Source organism: Panthera tigris, chromosome C2 (genome assembly GCF_018350195.1).
Source record: "Panthera tigris isolate Pti1 chromosome C2, P.tigris_Pti1_mat1.1, whole genome shotgun sequence".
Classification (NCBI taxonomy): domain Eukaryota; kingdom Metazoa; phylum Chordata; class Mammalia; order Carnivora; family Felidae; genus Panthera; species Panthera tigris.
This window is the reverse complement of record NC_056668.1, coordinates 6,291,193-6,312,977: the sequence shown is the minus strand read 5'-3', so window position 1 is coordinate 6,312,977 and position 21,785 is coordinate 6,291,193. Positions and strand designations below refer to the sequence as shown.

General features: G+C 42.3%; 1 protein-coding gene across 1 annotated transcript in view; it reads left to right on the top strand.

The window, feature by feature from the left end:
• Nucleotides 1-236: 236 nt before the first annotated feature.
• Nucleotides 237-21,785, top strand: part of GET1 (guided entry of tail-anchored proteins factor 1) — an 84,786-nt gene continuing 63,237 nt past the window's right edge. Inside the window, exon 1 of the mRNA XM_042998442.1 lies at nt 237-1,769. Within this exon, the coding sequence (XP_042854376.1) occupies nt 1,719-1,769 (51 nt within the window). The 5' untranslated portion in view covers nt 237-1,718. The remainder of the gene's footprint in view (nt 1,770-21,785) is intronic.

Genomic DNA, 21,785 nt, shown 5'->3' with positions numbered 1-21,785 from the left:
GATCCCTCCTTCCCTGAAGTGAAGCGGGAAGCACGCCCACCCTCTCCAGCCCGTTTTTAACCGGCTGCTCACCTAAGCACCTTTTTAAAGTGGAAAAAGGGCATCACGCTGGGAGGCTGAGCCGGGAACCCCGGAACCAGTGAGCTCACCTTTTACCCCATTTCTTTAATGAAGAAGAAAATTAGGTTTTTTAGAAAATTCTTTTAACGTTTATTTTTGAAAGAGAGAGAGGGGGGGAGACACAGAATCCGAAGCAGGCTCCAGGTTCTAAACTGTCAGCACGGAGACCAACGTGGGGCCGGAACTCGCCAACCGGGAGATAATGACCTGAGCCGGGGTGTAATGAGCTGAAGTCAGAGGCTTAGCCGACTTACGACCCAGGCGCCATAAAAATTACATTTAGAAGAAGGAATTGAGTGAGGTTACAAGTTTTTAATCAGAATTGTCAGCCGGAACTCTTGGAAAGAAGGAAATGTTGGAGGACTCTGCATCCAAAAGATAGGAAACAGATCAAGTGTCCCTCATTTGAAGGGCCTGGCTAAACTATGGCCCCTCGCATGGTGAACTACAACAAAGAATGAGCCAGCTCTTTATAGAGGAAGTGAATTTTGAAAACCACCAGTCAGACCATGTACCTCCTGATCTCAATAACTAGCGTCTTCCTTTCTCATTCAAGAAAGTCTGAGTCCTAGAGTGGCTTATAAAGTCCCCTGCAGTTTGGCCCAGTTCACTGATTTTCACAGATGCTCCTTCTGTTTCGTCTTCCTCTTCTCAAACAGGCTGGGCACCCTCTGCTTCAGGGCCTTGTCACCTGCTGTTCCCTCTGCCTGGAATGCCCTGCCTCAGACTAGTATGGCTCTCTTCTTTTGGGGCTTTGGGGCTTTGCGCAGATTTCACCCTCTCAATTAGGGCCTGTCCTGACCTTTCAGTTTAAAATTGCAACTCCCCATCTCTGTTCTCTGCCTTTTTTTTTTCTACGTGGTGTCTATTGAATATGTAACTATATTGAATATAAAGCTATACATTCATTAGGCAACTCAGAAAGAATTCATGAGAACATGGTGCCAGCAGTTGTCTCTGTGGAGAACAACTAGCAGCAGGGTGAGATTAAAATTTATCCTTTTCTCTTTTTTCCTCACTCCTATCTGCATTACAAAAAAAAAAAAAAAAAATTAACATCAGCCCCTGAGTTTATGGCACAGACATGTACTGAGCACCTGTGCTATGCCAGGCATTATGTTAGGCGTTGGGGTAGAGAGACAGCAGACAGGACATGTAGGGTAAAGACTCTGGGTAATAGTTTAGAGGAGAGAAGGCACCCAAATCATCCTGGCGAGGGAAAGGGGAAGCCGCAGGCGGGACAGCACAGTCCAGGGCATGTGGACTTACTAGAATGTGACGGTCCCCCAGGGCCTGCTAAGTGGCAGTGATGGACACGTGGAGAATGGCCAATGACAATTAGAGAAAAGAGACAAAATACAAAAAAAGGGCAAACTGCAGGGGATCATTTGATGCCAAGCTGAGTTTGGCCATTATCCCAGGAGACGCTGAAAGGTCTTTCGAAGGGAATGACGGGCTGAGATCTGAACTTAACTTGTGAACTTTCTCCCATGAGAATTAAAGCTGCACGAAGCCAGAGGTGACGAACTGGTGGCCTACAGTTTGCTTTGGACCAGGTTTGTTTGTTTGTTTTGTTTTTAATTGGCCCACATAAGAACATGGAGGAACAAGAATTCGATAGGAAAACCATTTGGCAGTATCTCTTAAAGGTAAGCAAGCACTCCATGCCTCAGTAATTCCACTCCTAGAAATATGCCCAACAAAATTGCTTACATCCGTTCACCAGAAGACATGATGTAGAATATTCATAGCTGGCTTATTTTCATAGGCCCAGCTGGTAGCAACCGAAATGCCCATGAATTGGCACTGGAATGCCCATGAATTGCATGAACGGATGGAAGTCTCATCAGCAATGACAAAGAGCTACCTACAGTCACACACAACAACACAATAGGGGAATCTCACAAACACAGGTTGACAGATAGATGCAGCTCCAAAAGAATGCGTACAGTGTGATTCCATTTACATAATGTCCAAAGGCAGGGAAATGAGTCTAGTCCATTAGGAGTCAGGAAACTAGTTCCTGTGTGCGGGTGGGGTGGCGAGCCAGTGGCTGGATGAGAAAGACTTTAGGGGGCTGGTCATGTTCTATTTCTTGGTCTGGATGTTGTGTTCACTTTGTGTTAATTGAGCTGTGCTCTTAGTATATACATTTCTGGATACATAACAATAAAGTTTTAAAGATTTTTTTTTTTTTAAGCAACATGTCAAAATCCGACGATTTCACATACAGATTCAGCTCTTTACCTTCCCCTGGCCTCCTTTGTGTGCAGTCCATGGGATGCGCTTGACCTTGTAACTTATAAAGAGGCACTCTGTCCAGTTTGCCAGTGTCCCAGCCCTGCTGATTTTTCTCACCCATATTTTCTGGAGGAGGTCCCAATAATTCATTTTTGCTTTTGTTTCCCTTGCCTCCGGAGACGTGTTGAGTAAGAAGTTGCTGCGGCCAAGATCAAAGAGGCTTTTGCCTGCTTTCTCCTCAAGGATTCCGATGGCTTCCTGTCTTACATTTAGGTCTTTCATCCATTTTGAGTTTATTTTTTGTGTCTGGTGTAAGAAAATGGTCCAGGTTCATTCTTCTGCATGTCACTGTCCAGTTTTCCCAGCACCACTTGCTGAAGAGACTGTCTTTATTCCATTGGATAGTCTTTCTTGCTTTGTCAGAGATTAGTTCGTTGACTATATATTTGTGGGTCCATTTCTGGGTTCCCTATTCTGTTCCATTGATCTGAGTGTCTGTTTTTGTGCCAGGACCATACTGTCTTGATCATTACAGCTTTGTAATACAGCTTGAAGTCCGTCTCGCCCGTATTTTCTGCCTGGCCTCTGAAGGTGTTTGTGATGCCTGTGAGTAAACGAGGGTAATTGCAGACACCACTTTTTGTATTTCCATTTATTTTTGAAAGAAATATTTATGTGGTTCAACATTCTAAGGGCTCAGATTTATTTCCAGAGAAGGCTCTGTTCTACTTCTGTGCTCCTAGATATCTAGTTCTCCCAGGGAGAAACCAATGTTGCTGCTTGTGTGTCCTTCCAGAAATGTTTTGTGCATATACAAGCAAATGAATCTATACTTTTTGTCCCCCACCCCTTGCTTTTCCATTCTGCTTGGCACCTTGCATTTTTCACTTAATGCAGTCTGTTTCCTATTAGCACATTTTTATTGCTGAATCATATCCTACTGTATGGATGTACCAAACATTTTTAAACCAATTCTCTGTTGACTTTCAAATAGTGCCAGTCTTTTGATCCTTCAAAGGATGCTGCAGTGTATAACCGGGTATGTCTGTGTGCTTTTCCTATAAAATTGGAAAGCTGGTCCCACTTGTTGCTAAACCTAAACACACACCCAACACAGGCACTAGAACCAGGCAGTGCTTGATCAAAAGTGGGAATGGGGCATCTGGGTGGCTCAGTCATCAAGCATCTGACTTCAGGTCATGATCTCACCATTGGTGAGTTCGAGTCCCACGTCGGGTGAGCTCGAGCCCCTCTTCGGGTGAACACAAGCCCCGCTTTGAGTAAAACACGAGTCCCCGGTGAGTCCTGCTTCTCTCTCTCTCTCCCTCTCCCTGTCTCTACCCCTTGCTCACTTGTGCACCCGCCCCCCCCCCCCGCAAAAAAAGTGGGAATCTATACTGGATGATCCAGAATGTTGGATAATCACATGAAAACACGAAATTTTAAAAATTCCTCAAGAACCCTCAGGATCTTTGTATACAAGTATCCTCTCCACTACTCCACCCGGGGGTCCACGTGCCCCACTTTGGAAAATCCTGGATTGATGCTGACTGGTGGATGGTGGGGTGGTGATTGAGGAGTTCTAGTAGGATGGACCTTGGTGTATCTGAAGAGGGGAAACGGGGTTAGAGAAGAAAGCAGCGGCCAGGAAGTGCAAGACAGAAGCAATGACGGGCTGTAGTGGGGAACTGACGTCATTGGTCTGGACTCCAAGTAGAGGTGCGGTCAGGCTGAGAGGTCCCATGTCAAGTCAGGTTGTCGCAAGAAGGCACAGCAGGTGAGACGTTGTAAAGCAGTCGAGCCAATGAATGTTGGCTGTGGGGAAGACCAGTGGAAGGAAGGATCTGGGATATATTTTGGTGGGGGGGAACTGACAGGGCTCTTCCCTAAACTGGGTGCGAAGGAGACGAGACAGACTTTTGGCTATGAGTAATAGAAACCCGTATCAGCATAAGCAATAAGGAAATGGAAGCTCCTCCACTGTAGAATGTTCTAGACTGGGGGATTCAGCAGCTTAATGTGTTATCACAGTCCCAGTTTTTCTCTCCCAGTTGTTGTGCCTCTTTCCAAATTGGCTTCATTCTCAGTTGAAAGGGGAATTCTGCACATCACATCCAGATTTATAACATCCAGAGAAAGAAGCCCCTTTCCCCCAGAATCCCTTACGCGATTGCCTTTACTTGCTGGCCAGAATTGGGTGACATGCGAGGGGAAATGGGCCACCCTTAGATTAAATCAGCTCCCCCCCCCGGAGTTGGGGGTAGGGCCAGGGGTGCAGGGAGTGGATACCTGAACAAAAGAAGGGTTCTGTCAGGAAGGACAAAGAGGGCAATGGGCTGAGAATCAGGTGCGTTTCTTAGGCTGTATGGATGGGGGGCAACCAGCCAGGTAGGGATGAAAGAAGAGGGGTGCAGAGGTGTGGAGAGGGTGTGGAGGTGGTAATTGTAAAGTGCCCACTACATTGACCACTAGGATGTCACCGATTGTCCTGATGGAGCAGGAGAGGTAGGGCAGAAACCAGACTGAAGTTAGAAAGTAGGGGAGGGGAGGAAATGAAACATCTCGAGCCCCCACTGTGTTGTGCTCTACCGTGCTGTGTCTCCAGAAGCCCAGTCTCTGGGCCAGTGTGTCCAGGGAGTGAAGACATGATAAACTGGGGTAGGTGTGAGACAAGCCTGTGAGCAAGAGAAGGTTCCCAAGATGGTGGGAACACTGAATGCCTACTGTTCACCACTCTGTTGGATATCCACGCTGCTGCGGAAGGGGGAGGTGCAAGGGTGGCAGAAAAGAGCAAAAACCTAGGCCCCCATACGGAGCTTTTGATGATCACTGCGCTGAATGTGCCCGAAACGCCAGAACAGAGAGAGCCCTAAGATGACAGATAGTTGTAGAAGTCACCATGTAGTTATGTTTCTAGCCTGTTTGCAAACTTTATGGGTGCATGACTACATCATTGTTCTTAGATAATTGGAATTATTGTTATTACAAGGTTGCCTGTTTGGCAGTTCATCATACTGATTGTTATTTCATTTCATTTCTTTTTATTTTATATTTCATGTCATTTCATTTCACTTTTATGGTATCTGGGCATGTGCCCTTTCTTATTCTTTTGTTGTTATTTATATATTTATTATTTTTAAATTTTATTTAAATCCAAGTTAGTTAACATATAGCGTAATAATGGTTTCAGGAGCAGAAGTTAGTGATTCATCATTTACGTAAAACACCCAGTGCTCACCCCCACAAGTGCCCTCCTTAATGCCCATCATCCATTTAGCCCATCCTCCCACCCAACTTCCTCCCACTCCAGCAACCTTCAGTTTGTTCTCTGTATTTAAGAATCTCTTATGGTTTGTCTCTCCCTCTGTTTTTATCTTTTTACTTCCCTCCCCCTATGTTCATCTGTCGTGTTTCTCAAGTTCCATATATGAGTGAAATCATATTTATCTTTTTCTGATGTATTTTGCTTAGCATAATGCATTCTACTTCCAACCACTTTGTTGGAAATGGCAAAAATTTATTCTTTTTATTGCTGAGTAATATTCCATTGCGTGTATATATATACATATATATATATACACACACATATATACATATATGTGTGTAGATATATATCTATACACACACACATATATATATATATATACCACCTCTTCTTTATTCATGTGGGCTCTTATGATTGTTATTTTAGACAGAACAATAAGCCAGCTAGAAATTGGTCACGTTATTCTTTTCTGCTCACAAGTGAACCTTGCCTTTCTAAATATGGAAAGCAAGCGTCTTAGTCTGTTCTGGCTGCTTTAACAAAGTACCATAGACTAGATGACATGAACAACAGACATTTACTTCTCATAGTTGTGGAGGCTGGGAAGTCCAAGACCAAAGTGCTGGCTGTTTCGATGTGTGACGAAAACCTGCTTCCCTGCTTCCTGGTTCCTAGATGGCTGTCTTCCTGCTGTGTCCTCAACTTGGAAGGAAGGGGAAGGCAGCTCTCTGGGGTCTTTATAAGGGCACCGATCCCATTCACAAGGGCTCCGCCCCCATGACCTAGTCACCTCCCAAAGGCCCCACCTCCAAATACCATCCTAATGGGGATTAGGTTTCAACAATTGAATTCTGGGGGAGCACAGTTCAAGAACATTCCCTGCATCTCTCCCAGATCATTCAGCTTCTGTGGCTTCCAGAGAGAATCACCCCCTCAAATGGGCAGCCACTTCATACTCTTTGAGACTTGAGCAGAAATATTCTACTCCATTGTTAAGAGGCACTTGTTCAACCAGACTCTTGCTATCACACGAAAGGGTTCAAGGTTTCCCTGGCTTGTGTGAACTCTAAAAGCAGAGGCAGCCGTATAGATGTGTTCAGCTGACATGGTTTGAGGGATGCCCATTCATAGCCTACAAGAGAAAGCTGTTTCCTTTGGTTAGATGTCGCCCCACGTCTGTGGTTTGGAGTGTTGGCCAGAATAACAACTAAAAGAAGGAAAAAAAAGTTCTCTTAATGCTACTTTTACATTTTTCAAATACATTTGACTCTTGAGCAACATGGGTTTGAACTGTACAGGTCCACTTATACACAATTCTTTTTTCGATATATACAGTAAAGTACTGTAAATGTATTTTTCTCTTCTTTATGATTTTTTAAAAAAATTTTAATGTTTATTATTTATTTTTGAGAGAGAGACACAGACAGAGCACAAGGGGGAGAGGGGCAGAGAGAGGGGGAGACCCAGAATCTGAAGCAAGCTCAAGGTTTTGAGCTGTCAACACAGAGCCCAACGCGAGGCTCAAACCCCAAGAACTGCGAGATCATGACCTGAGCTGAAGTCGGATGCTTAACCAACTGAGCCACTCAGGTGCCCCCCCCTTATGATTTTCTTAATAACATTTTCTTTTCTCTAGCTTCAGTATAAGATATATGTATATATATACAACATATATATACACAATATTATACATATAATATATATTAGTATATATTATATATGTATTATATAATACAAATTATACATAATACATAAAATATTATACATACAATATGTATTATATATACATATATGCATATGCATATGCATATACATATATACGTACAATATATGTATTATATATAATACATATAACGTACAAAATATGTGTTAGTTGGCTGTTTATGTTACTGGTAAGGCTTCTGCAGCAATAGGCTATTAGTAGTTAAATTTTGGGGGAGTCAAAAGTTATGCATGGATTTTCAGCTGCATCGGAGAAGTTGGCTTCCCTAACTCCTTTGTTGTTCAAAGGTCAACGTAATTTTTAAAAAGTTTTTTCTGAGTCCTTTCTCAGAAGCAATGTAACTGATGAAGATTTCACTTTGGTGTAATTTTTATTAAGGCAAAAAACAGGAGAGGGAACCTAATATGACATTTCATGTAGTCAAATAATATAAAATGTTATTCCCATCTGAATGTCTTCTCATTTTCCTTTGCATTCAGAGAAACCAGATACAGCATTATTAGCAGAAATAGACGAGCCTGGCTTTTGACTCCACTTTTAATTTTCTGCAACGTTTCTATAAGTTTGAGATTATTTTAAAATAATTTTTGGGGGGCACGTGGGTGGCTCAGTCGGTTAAGCGTCCGACTTCAGCTCAGGTCACGATCTCGCGGTCCGTGAGTTCGAGCCCCGCGTCGGGCTCTGGGCTGATGGCTCAGAGCCTGGAGCCTGCTTCTGATTCTGTGTCTCCCTCTCTCTCTGCCCCTCCCCGTTCATGCTCTGTCTCTCTCTGTCTCAAAAATAAATAAACTTAAAAAAAAAAATTTTTTTTTGAAAGCTAACGAAAAATTTATTTAGAGATACATTTCTTCTGGACATAGTCCAAAGCCTGTGAAAATTTGAGAATTAAATGAAATTTCTTACACTAATAAGATTACATTTTAAACTACTGAATTTTGCATATTCAGAAAGGTATACCATAACAAAGAGACCTAAAAACATTCAAAAGGTTATTTGGTTTTAGCGGTGTTTTTCTTTTTCTTTTTTTTTTTTTTTTAATTTTTTTTTTTTAACATTTATTTATTGTTGAGACAGAGAGAGACAGAGCATGAACGGGGGAGGGTCAAAGAGAGAGGGAGACACAGAATCTGAAACAGGCTCCAGGCTCTGAGCAGTCAGCACAGAGCCCGACGCGGGGCTCGAACTCACGGACCGCGAGATCATGACCTGAGCCGAAGTCGGACGCCTAACCGACTGAGCCACCCAGGCGCCCCTAGCGGTATTTTTCTTAAATTGAGGTAAAATTCACATAACATGTAACTATTTTATTTTACTTTAATTTTTTTAGATATTTGTGTATTTTGAGAGAGAGAGTGCACACGAGCTCCCAACGGGGGTGAGAGGGAGCACAGAGCCTGACGTGGGGTTCAGTCCCAACAACTGTGAGATCATGACCTGAGCCAAAACCAAGAGTCGGGCACTTAAACGGCTGAGCCACCCAGGTGCCCCGAAACTATTTTAAAATGTACGATGCAGTGGCATTAGTACATTCACCATATTGTTCAACTACTATCTAGCAATATTAAATGTGCTGCTTTTAAAGATAACTTCACATTTGCATTAAAACATTTTATGTTTTGTTTTTTTTTAAGAAGTTAAAAAACACAGCCGATGTTATAATAGAAAAAAATAGGACTGGGGCGCCTGGGTGGCTCAGTCGGTTGAACGTCCCACTTTGGCTTGTTTCATGCTCTCCCAGTCCGTGAGTTCGAGCCCCACCTTGGGCTCTGTGCTGGCAGCTCAGAGCCTAGAGCCTGCTTCGGATTCTGTCTGTCTGTCTGTCTGTCTCTCTCTCTCTCCCCCTCCCCCGCTCACACTCTGTCTCTGTCTCTCTCTCAAAAAAATAAACATTAAAAACATAAAAAAAGAAAAGAAAAGAAAAAAATAGGATAAAATAGGCTGAGAGGGAAAGGATTAGGACCTGAGGTCCCTGGGTGGGGAAAGACATATTTTGGACAAATGCTGGGAGTATCTGACCTCAGCAACCCCCCCGGGGCATAAAAGTTCCTCTTACGAATGGAACACACCCAGGGCGCCTGGGTGGCTCAGTCGGTTAAGCGTCCAGCTTCGACTCAGGTCATGATCTCACGGTTTGTGAGTTTGAGCCCCCTGTCGGGCTCTGTGCTGACAGCTCAGAGCCTGGAACCTGCTTTGGGCTCTGCGTCTCCCTCTCTCTGTGCCCCACTGCCACTGGTGCTCTGCCTCTCTCTGTCTCAAAAGTAAATAAACATTAAAAAAAATAAATAAAAAAGAATGGAACAGACCCCACCTACTCCCCCTCAGGTTTCCCTCAGGGATGTGACAAAAGACCTAAGCATGGCCATAACCCACCTGTCATACAATGAAATTGAACCAATCAGGAATGGACCTCCCAGCGCCCAGAGCCGTTAGGCCAATAAGGGTGGGACCTGAGAGGGAACAGGGGGCAGGGGAGGGCCAACCAGAACCTTATAAAACAAGGAGAGAGCTTTCCTACTATTCTCCCTTCCTGACCTTACCTGCCAATAAACTTTTGCCCGCTGCTCGTTTTGTGTCCGCCTCTTCATTCTTCGAAGCGGTGAGACCAGGGATCCCAGGCATTGTGGTAAACGATCCTGCAACCATGTTACCTCCTTCTTTCTCCTTAGGTCCTCACGCACCGGGACACACGCACACTTGTGTGCACACACTCAAGACTGCTTGAAGATTCAGCTTTACTCAAGTGCAGTTTTCCAAGAGATTCTCCTACTTCATTCCTCCTTAGCTCTCTTGGACCCTAAAGCAGGCCGCCAACATACCAGACCCGTGCAGGCCTCTGGCAGCTGACGCTCACCGCGGGGCTGGGAAGTTTGTGCCTTCCAGGTCACTGCCTGTGCTTGGTTTGTGCCAGTCACGGACACAACCGATGCAGGCTTTACTTAATTCACCCAAATGTTGGTGGCCCAGGTGCCCCTAGTATGGTCTTTACAAGTAGGCAGAATAACACCCCACCCCCCACTTATCCACCTCTTAATATCCAGAACCTGTGACGATGCTACCTTATGTGGCAAAAGGGCTTTGTAGATGTGACTAAGTTAAAGATTTTCATTAAAAAAAATTTTTTTTTAAACATCTGTTCATTTTTGAGAGACAGAGCATGAGCGGAGGAGGGGCAGAGAGAGAAGGGGACAGGAATCCGAAGCAGGCTTCAGGCTCCGAGCTGTCAGCACAGAACCGCGAGATCGTGAGCTGAGCCAAAGTCGGACGCTTAACGGACTGAGTCCACCCAGGCGCCCCATTAAGTTAAAGATTTGTAAATGGGGAGGGAGATTATCCCAGTTTACCCGTCTGGATCGACTTCAGTCAAGAGGGCCAGAGGAGTGTCAGGGAGGATGTGGCAACGGAAGCAGAGGTTGGAGTGGTGTGATTGTTGGCTTAACCCGAACCAGATAGAAACGGATTGATCCTGAGATGTCCCGGCGTTCGTGCTTTCTTTCCACTTGCTAGCAGAATGATTCAGCTTTCAGCGTTAGTGCTCTTTTTGCGAGCTGTCCAAATGAAGCCGTAGGAGAGATGTTAGTTGTTCAAACTGGGTCGTCTCTGAAGGCCGGTGCTCTTCCACCATGACTGCACAGTCAAGGGCATCCTTCAGTTTTGTTTTGTTTGTTTTTTTTGTTTGTTTTTTTTTTTGGTCGAATTCTTGCCTTACCAGGAATTGGCAATCCTCCTGGTTGGGGGATGTGGTAGTGCAGTGGGGTATTCTGGTAGGGGTGGGGAATAGCGATGCCTCCTGTTCTGCCTGAAAGGCAGTCACTGGGGAGGGAGGCAGGGGGGCAGGAGCTGCTATCACTTCAGGGGGGTTCTCCCTCCCAGTTCATCTAAGTCTCCAGTGAGTAGAGGAGCCAATAGGACCATCTAGTAGCTTTGGATGGTCCAGCTGAAGGCAAAAGAGGTGAGGCGAGCTCCACCCTGTCTTTTGGTTTGGTCAGTTCAGCCTCACCTACGAGCCGAGATGCCATTCCACGGAAAGAGTTTACTTGACCGCTCTCGAGTCGCTTCACTTCACGTTTTTTTTTTTTTTTATCATTATTATTATTTAAATGTTTATGTTTATTTTTTTTTTTTAATTTTTTTTTTTTTATCGTTTTTTTTATTTATTTTTGGGACAGAGAGAGACAGAGCATGAACGGGGGAGGGGCAGAGAGAGAGGGAGACACAGAATCGGAAACAGGCTCCAGGCTCCGAGCCGTCAGCCCAGAGCCCGACGCGGGGCTCGAACTCACGGACCGCGAGATCGTGACCTGGCTGAAGCCGGACGCTTAACCGACTGCGCCACCCAGGCGTCCCTGTTTATGTTTATTTTTGAGAGAGAGAGTGTGAGCAGGGAGGAGCAGAGAGAGAGGAGGACAGAGGATCTGAAGTGGGCTCTGTGCTGACAGCAGCAAGCCTGGTGTGGGGCTCCAACTCGTGAACTGTGAGATCGTGACCCGAGCCAGAGATGGACGCTCCACCGACTGGGCCACCCAGGTGCCCCAACTTCACGTTTTCTTGAAGCAGAAACGTGTAGTGACGAGAGAAAAACCCTCTGGAGGCCTGATACATGAAGGATGCCATTTTAGATTTCTTTCTAAGTCAATGTGATTATACATAAATCAAACCCAGAGCCTGATTTGTGGTTCCACCACCCATGTGCTGTGCACCTGCTCTGTGAATGGGCAGCCTAAAGGAAAACCATCTTGTCCCCGAGATAGCAATCATACTACTCCCTGCATTCCTTGGTCACAAAACTTGTGATTCCTGCCTATATGCTAATCTATAATTTTTGGAGTTTTTACAAGATGTAAAAAGAGAGTATACAACCCTATAAAAACTTCATTCTCCGGAGTACTTCCTTCCCTGTGAAGAGCGTGTTTCCCCAGGAAGCTGCCCTCACTTGGGCTTGAATGAGACTCTTCTTTTCTCTTTAAAATTTTTAAAAAGTGTTGTTCATTCTTCCTCGGCATTTCTTGGTATAGCAGGCAGGATAGCAGAGCAGCTAGCCCAAGAAACGCGTGGGGTCCACCGGGCCCGGTGCTTGGTATCAGCAGGGGCCCTGTGTGGCCCTCTGACGTCTCAGCACCTCACAGGTGTATCTGGTGACCTCCCTGCAGGAATATCCAGACCTCCTCGATTTAGGTTGGCAGTACTGACTTTTATTCGAGCTGTTGAGAGTTACTGGTAATATTCTCCACGTGGGAATAATCTAGAGGGGTTGGAGTTATGGGTAGGTTGTTTTAATTTGACATCATACTAATTGATGTTATTCATATAAGGCTTGAGTAGATTTGCTGGCTAGAAACATGAGAGACTGAATCACTCATCTCCGAAGAGAAGGGACTCTTGCTCCTTCTGGCCTAAAGCCACTTTCAGGTGACTGAAAGTCTACAGGAAGTGGCTGAGGGTATTCCTCAAGTCCCATAGGAATTTCCATCTCATAAAGTAATTAGCGATTGGCTCATCTGGGGATGCACACATAGGGATTGAGCCCCCCCAGTGGTCTTAGACCTCGCTGGGAGAAACCGAGACCCAGAAGAATGTATTATGGCTGTTTGGAAGTGACACTCACAAGAAGCACCCTTTGATCCATCACACTCAACATCCTTAGATTTTGCTCAAGCCTTATACCAAAATGGAAACAAAAATGACTAGGGCATTGTGCTTTATTTTTTTTTTTAACGTTTATTTATTTTTGAGACAGAGAGAGACAGAGCATGAACAGGGGAGGGGCAGAGAGAGAGGGAGACACAGAATCTGAAACAGGCTCCAGGCTCTGAGCGCTCAGCACAGAGCCCGACGCGGGGCTCGAACTCACAGACCGTGAGATCATGACCTGAGCCGAAGTCAGACGCTTAACCAACCAAGCCACCCAGGCGCCCTGGGCATCGTGCTTTAAAAGTCGAACAGCTAGGGCTCCTGGGTGGCTCAGTCAGTTGAGCTTCCAACTCTTGATTTCGGCTCAGGTCATGATCTCATGGTTCATAGGATCGAGTCCCACGTCAGGCTCTGCACTGGGACTCTCTCCCTCTCTCTCTGCCCTCCCCCTGCTCTCTCTTTCTCTTTCTCTCTCAAAATAAATAAATAAGCACTAAAAAAAAAAAAAAGAAAAAAAAAGCCGAACAGCTCCCAGAAAACCATCAGGCACCCACAGGAACTCCGGCAGACTATTTGTGGAACACACACAGCACTCTACTTGCAAGTACTTACTTATGTGGGAAAATTTAACAGAATAACCTGAGTCTCAGATAGTGTTCTTTGATATGTCTAAATTAGTTTTCTTTTCTTCTCTCTTTTCTTTTTAAGATTTTATTTAAGGGGCGCCTGGGTGGCTCAGTGGGTTGAACATCCAACTCTCGATTTTGGCTCAGGTCCTGATCCCAGGGTTGTGGGATTGAGCCCCGAGTCAGACTCCATGGTCTCATGGAGCCTGCTAAAGATTTTTTCTCTCCCTCTGCTCCTCTCCCCTGCTTGCACATTCTCTCTAAAAATAATAAAATAAAATAAAATAAAATAAAATAAAATAAAATAAAATAAAATAAAATAAAATAAAATAAAAGATTTTATTTAATTTGAAATAATCTCTACACCTAAAGTGGGGCTTGAACTTACAACCCTGAGATCAAGAGTTATATGCTCCATCCACTGAGCCAGCCAGTCACCCCTTAAATTTAGTTTTTTTGTGTGTGCATAACCAGCATAGAGAGAGCTGGTTGTAAGACTAAGCAGCCAGAAACTAGGAAGCTATTTGGTTTAGTTGGTGAAGCCCTTGGCTTTGGGGAGCAACCGACACTCAGAGGTATTCTGGGCCTCATGCGGTTTATTTGTTGCTGTAGTTTTTGGCATCTTTGGACAACACCAGCTGTGTTATATTGGAAAGTGGGAAATGACCAATTCACGGATCCATAAATTATAATGCTATTTTGCAATTAGATTTACTTTTTTAAAAAAGAAAAGAGTTGGAAATCAGGCTTTCAATGTCCTCTGCACAAATATTAATGAAATGAAGGTTAGATTTTGTTTGCATCTTGTTTGTGTACATGTGTGTTATAAAAAATGTGAGATATGTTTTCTACCTCCTGGATGGTCTTGCTAAAATTAATTCATAAAAGAGCTCTATTTAATTGGCTTAAAGGCCAAGTGCTTATAAGAATGAATTGGGCGTTCTAAAACTCAGAAAGATGGAGACTAACCCAAATGTTTTTCAAATTTATGCTATCTGGGAAAATATTCAATATTAAAACTAGTTCAAGTTTGTTGGTTTAATTAAAATAGACATGACTTTAGAGTTATCTGCATTGGGGTGTCTGGATGAATCAGTGGGTTAAGCTTCTGAGTTGGTTCAGGTCATGATCTCATGGTTTGTGAGTTTGAGCCCCACATTGGGCTCTGTGCTGACAGCTCAGAGACTGGAGCCTGCTTCGGATTCTGTGTCTCCCTGTCTCTCTGCCTTTCCCTGGCTCTCACTCTGTCTCCCTCTCTCTCTCAAAAATAAATAAAAACATTTTAAAAAGTTCAAAAAAACCACCATTGTTCTGTGAAGGTTTACTAAATGTCAAATAAGCTTGTGTTATCTTTGTTGCAATTTGGCAGCAGAAAAATGACTTAAAATGATGGTTGATTTTGTCTGTCTCATGAAGTTTTCCCGGGTAACTGTCACAAGCAATTAGGTTAAATAAATAAAAAGGTTTATAGCTTTCAAAATCTTTGGTTACCTGAAACTTTGAAGTTTTGCTAAGTTAAACGACAAATTGGGTTGAATTTATTGGATATCTAAGTCTTTGCCAAATAAGATAGAATACTAAAGCATTGATTACTGAATGTAGGTCCCCTTCTGCCTTCTTAGAAACTGGGGATACTTGGGTCTGTTGGTAAACATACTTTGTGTTTTATTGAAAGTTGTACAATTAAAAAAAAAGTTTCCTAGAAATTCTGAAATGTATTCCTACATTTCTGATCTTAAGTATTCTAGTGTGACCGTTCACAATTGGTTACTACTTAATTTTTACCAGAAATTAAGGTTTCTAAGCATTAAGAATTCTGACAAATGTAATTGAGACTGCTAAAAGTGATAAAGAAGGCAACTCTGTATGTAAGGAAAGTAAGCTGTGTTTTTAACAAGAAAGGTATGAGGAACGGGAATACATTTTGGTTGAGGGAAAGAAAACTAATTTTGTCCTAATATGAGACTGGTTACTTAGAGAGAGAAGGCTTAGGAAAATCTGAATGAAAAAGAAAGTTGCAGGTTTGTGAAATCTTTGGAAAAAGAATTTTATGCATGGTCAGGACTGATGAAGGTTGGAATGAATGAGTTTTAAAAGTAAATTGATATAAAATAGAAATTTGGCCTTTTTCTTGGTTAAAAAGACAAAGCTTTCTTGGATTATTGATCTGCTCTTGATAAGAAATTGTGAACAAAGTTTTTCTTATCTGCCCTCCCTCCCCTCCCCCTTCCCCTGTGCCCAACCATAGTTGCTTTGTTTTGTCTTTATCAGGTCTTTGATTACTTAACAAATTTGAGATCTCTCAATATTAAAAGGAGCTAAGTTTTGCTAACAACTAGGTAACCTTTTGTATTTGCCTTTGGAATCTCTTATTGCCATCTTGGTTAAATAGATAATTAAATATTAAGTAGTATAATGATCTATGATCTTATTTAGGCAGGCACTTTATTTATTTATTTTTCAATATATGAAATTTATTGTCAGATTGGTTTCCATACAACACCCACTGCTCATCCCAAAATGTGCCCTCCTCAATACCCATCACCCACCCTCTCCTCCCTCCCACCCCCCCATCAACCCTCAGTTTGTTCTCAGTTTTTAAGAGTCTCTTATGCTTTGGCTCTCTCCCACTCTAACCTCTTTTTTTTTTTTTTTCCTTCCTCTCCCCCATGGGTTTCTGTTAAGTTTCTCAGGATCCACATAAGAGTGAAACCATATGGTATCTGTCTTTCTCTGTATGGCTTATTTCACTTAGCATCACACTCTCCAGTTCCATCCACGTTGCTACAAAGGGCCATATTTCGTTCTTTCTCATTGCCATGTAGTACTTCATTGTGTATATAAACCACAATTTCTTTATCCATTCATCAGTTGATGGACATTTAGGCTCTTTGCATAATTTGGCTATTGTTGAGAGTGCTGCTATAAACATTGGGGTACAAGTGCCCCTATGCATCAGCACTCCTATATCCCTTGGGTAAATTCCTAGCAGTGCTATTGCTGGGTCATAGGGTAGGTCTATTTTTAATTTTCTGAGGAACCTCCACAGTTTTCCAGAGTGGCTGCACCAATTTGCATTCCCACCAACAGTGCAAGAGGGTTCCCGTGTCTCCACATCCTCGCCAGCATCTATAGTCTCCTGATTTGTTCATTTTGGCCACTCTGATTGGCGTGAGGTGATATCTGAGTGTGATTTTGATTTGTATTTCCCTGATAAGGAGCGACGTTGAGCATCTTTTCATGTAGGCAGGCACTTTAAAACCTACTGAGGTTTTTAACAAAACTTGCCAAGATTCAAATTGTAAATGAAGTCCTTTTGACTAATTAGGCTTGCTTATTTGATATGTTAAGTTACATGGGAAGCATTGTCAAACAAATGACAAACTTTCTTAGATTATATTGCAGGGGTAAATGCTGTAACTGTTTCAGAAATTTTATGAAATTTCTAAAATTTTATTTTTTTTTATTTTATTTTATTTTTTAATTTTAACGTTTATTTATTTTTGAGACAGAGAGAGACAGAGCATGAACAGGGGAGGGGCAGAGAGAGAGACACACACAGAATCTGAAGCAGGCTCCAGGCTCTGAGCTCTCAACACAAAGCCAGACGCGGGGCTTGAACTCACGAACTATGAGATCACGACCGGAGCTGAAGTCAGAGGCTTAACTGACTGAGTCACCCAGGTGCCCCTCCTATTTTATTCTTTTTGATGCTATTGTAAATGAAGTTTTCTTAATTTCAGGTTCTTAATAATAGTTTTCTTATTTTTTTTAATTTTTTTTAACGTTTTATTTTTGAGACAGAGAGAGACAGAGCATGAACAGGGGAGGGTCAGCGAGAGGGAGACACAGAATCTGAAACAGGCTCCAGGCTCTGAGCTGTCAGCACAGAGCCCGACGCGGGGCTTGAACTCACGGACCGCGAGATCATGACCTGAGCCGAAGTCGGACGCTTAACCGACTGAGCCACCCAGGCGCCCCTCTAAAATTTTAATATGTTCTGGCATATGGTCATCATTTGACATTCTAATTATTGATATGTTGTGAGTCACCAAAACAACTGGATATCCTTGTCAACTGCATTATAATGACCTCTCATCAGATCTTTAACCATGTCCATTTTGAGTCTTTTTTTGCCGTTTACAGTTATTGTTCTGATGCTCTTGAAAATGTGTTTCATCTTCAAGGAGATTCATGAAAAGGACTTTTTGACAAACACCAGGTTTCTGATGTCCTTGAGTTTATAAAACTAAGCTGAGTAAGAATTTCTAGAACTAGTGGGGAAACTCCATTCAAACAGAACAGGAATTAGTAATACGGGACTGAATGAATTGAGGAAGATGATTATGGTTTTTATGGCTCTTCTTTGAAACATTACTGGTTCTCTAATATTTGCTCCTCCAGATTTAAGGAAGCCTTTTCTCTTAAGGTATGTATGACTTACAGAAATATGGTAAAATACACCTTTGTGAACAAATTGAAAACATTTATCGTTTCTCTCTCCCTGAACTCTCCGACATCCAGAAACTCTCAGTGAGTTTTCTTTCTTTCCTGGCAGTTATAATTGTTTGCATAAGTTCAATAAAAATCTGTTCTCCTTGGAACAGGACACCATTAGAAACGTTGGTTATTTTATGAAGACTTTGACTAGAATGTCATATTTCAAAGAGACATGTATAGACTCAGATATGACTGGGCAGCTTTAAGGAACTGAGGTTGACTTTCTGAAGCATGGAGCCATAAAGCCCCTTGGAAATTGGCCTGAGACCTTGCTTACAGAGTCCCCAGCAGCCTTACCAGATGAGTAAAGAAAGTCACTTCCTGGCAGGTGCAGGAACTTCAGAATATTTTGGGGACCTCGAGAGGATGAATTCACCCAAATCTACAGGTATTGCAGGCGAATCTGAGAGCAAGAATTTAGTTTGGCTTCTGGCCTTGAAACGCTATTAAAAGTTCAACCTAAAATTCCTTATAAAAAAGTTCGAACAAAGCAGATTTTAGAAACCTTGTATGGTCAATCACTATTCTTGCTCTGCTTATGTAAGTAATTAGGCCAAGTTTATTAAAACTGGACTTGTTTTGCACACAAATTAGTATTAATTTGGCTATCTTTGGGAAAAAACGAGAGTAATTATAGAAAGAAAATATTTCAATAACATATCTTTGTAGATATTGGGTTTTAATACTATTCATTATAAACTGGACTCAATTCTGATTTCTTCTAGTGTCTGCCAATTCCCAGCCAAAACTCTTCAAACTAACATTTTGATTTTTCTCCCATCTTTCTGACGTGGAATCATTTGAGAACTAAAACTGTCCTTTTCCCTGAAGTCCTGCAAACTGAAAATAAATAAATAAATAAATAAATAAACGATGCAAAGAAATCCCTGCAACAGCTCATGAATAGACAAAATCTTTGTGCCTAATTACTCAATGGGTCACTCAAAGAACATCAGAGATATTTGAGCTACAACGAGGATAAAAAGTAGATAAAACATCAGGGTAGATTGCTTTCCCAAGATTTGGGACCAGGCTTGTATTTCTAGGCTTCATTTTTCTAATAATTAAAAAAAAATTTTTTTTAGAGAGGGAGCGCATGCACATGAGGAGTGGATGGGCAGAGAGAGAGAGAGAGAGAGAGAGAGAGAGAGAGAGAGAGAGAGAATCCCAAGCAGGCTCCATGCTCAGCACAGGGTCTGACATGAGGTTCAATCTCACGACTCTGGGATCATAACCTGAGCTGAAATCAAGAGTTGGACACACAATCAACTAAGCCACCCAGGTTCCCCAGCTCTTTTTTTTTTTTAATAAATTGTGATATTAGAAGATAGTAAACCTATTTGTTCGCTTTCACCTCCCCCTTTATTACGTCTTGATAAAACATGATGGTTACCCACTGATTTAACTAACATAACTTCAAATACTACCCTAGTACTTTATTATGATGAGAATTTAGATAAAATGTTCACGACCTCTTGTACATACTCTAGCTTTAGCTTCTGGTGCTTATAAAGTACCTCTTTAGGAAAAGCTTTGCAAGAAGTGCTACCCAACTCAGATTTAACCCACATTATATACAACACTCAACAGATTGACCATTGAATCTCTGTAAAGTTAGATGATAACTTATTAAGAAAGATCCCCAACTACAATGGGAAAAACTTAGCTGCAGCTTGCCCAACATGCCAAAATATCCAATGTACTAAGAAATCATGTTTTTATGGATGGAGAGGCCTAAGACAAAATAATAAAAAACAATGGGCATCTATCAAAAACGCTACTTTGGGAGTGACTTGGTGGGTTCAGTAACCTCCTAAATCTAACTTTGCCATATAACCTAGAAGACTCTGAGGTAACTTTGGGTCAATGGCTTTCTTTTCTTCCTTCCTTCCTTCCTTCCTTCCTTCCTTCCTTCCTTCCTTCCTTCCTTCCTTCCTTCCTTTTAGTGTTTTATGCACAAGCAGGGGAGGGGCAGAGAGAGAGGGAGACACAGAATCCGAAGCAGGCTCCAGTCTGAGCTGTCAGCACAGAGCCGGATGCGGGACTTGAACCCATAAACACAAGATCATCACCTGAGCTGAAGTCAGACACTTAACCAACTGAGCTACCCAGGCGCCCCAATGGCCTTCTTTATTAACTGCAGAAGCCCACTCAGGGCGCCTGTGTGGCTCAGTTGGTTAAGCATCCAACTTTGGCTCAGATCATGATCTTATGGTTTGTGGGTTCGAGCCCCGCGGGCTCTGTGCTAACAGCTTGGAGCCTAGAGCCTACTTTGGATTCTGTGTTTCCCTCTCTCTCTGCCCCTCCCGGGCTCACACTCTGTCTGTCTGTCTCTCTCTCAAAAATAAATAAATGTTAAAAAAATTTAAAAAATACTTTTGAAAGAAACCCAAAATGCACAGCTCTCCTAATCTGTGGGAAATCATTAAAGACTCCAGTAATTTATATAAGTGTTCAATTATTGCATTGGTACCCAAACTTATGGCCAACTAAACTAATTTCAATGTCATCATAGATATAGAAACTATTGTAAATACCACCAGAGTTCCTCCCATTGGAGGAAGATGTGACTACTTAGGCAATGATTCTTTTTGGATTCCAGTATCTACTGACATCTGTGCATTCAGGAAAAATATATGGTTAGGTCCTAAACAACAACAGAGCCCTGAAATCACTCCAACTGGGCCTATAATGGTTATGCCTCTACAAATTAACATATGGCATCTGGGAAAAGGAAGATTTTGTTGGGAAGGTTTACAAAACACCTCTGTAATACTCCTTGATCTGCTTTGTAACCAGAGTACTTTTCATCACAACTCTACTGCTATATAGGGTAATACTGACCTTGTATCTCAAATAGAATTGCCTGCTTCTAACAAAAATTAAACTCATATTGATATTGATGATGAAATGTTTTGGGAGATAGCATTACAATCACCACAAGATGTAATATCTATGGAAACTAACTGGCCAGAGAAATTGTTCCATATAATAACAGACAATTTACTTACCATTTAAAACCAATCAGCCCACAAACAAATCACAAAGCACAAATAAGTATAGACAAAGGAAATAGATACTCAAATTAATTCAGAATTACAAAGTACCTGTAATGGATTTTTTTTTTTGATTCTTTTCTTTCTAATTCTGTACCTAGTCCCCATTGGTTGCTTCAAATATTATTAAATTTTTTTTAAGTTTATTTATTTTGAGAGAGAGAGAGCACAAGTGGGGGAGGAGCAGAGAGAGAGGGAGAGAGAGAATCTCAAGCAGGTTCCATGCTGCCAGCACAGAGCCTGACATGGGGCTTGAGCTCAAAAACTTGCGAGACCACGACCTGAGGTGAAATCAAGAGTCTGAGGCTTAACCATCTGAGCCATCCAGACACCCCTGCTTCAAGTGTTATTAATTGGATTTTTATTGTTATTTCTATGTTTATGCTATAAATGTTACAAAAGTGCAAAAGCAGCACACATACAATGTTTGCACTACAACTGGATCTTACTGAAAAAAAGTGTACATATCTATATATCTATCTATGTATATATATTGTAATATTCCCTATTAAAGGATATACTGTTGGCCCCTGCAACATAGATTCCTAGGTGACTTAAATGGAGCCTAGCATTGAGGGACATGATGGACCCAGGGCAGATAAACAATCACCCTGGCATCAAGGGAG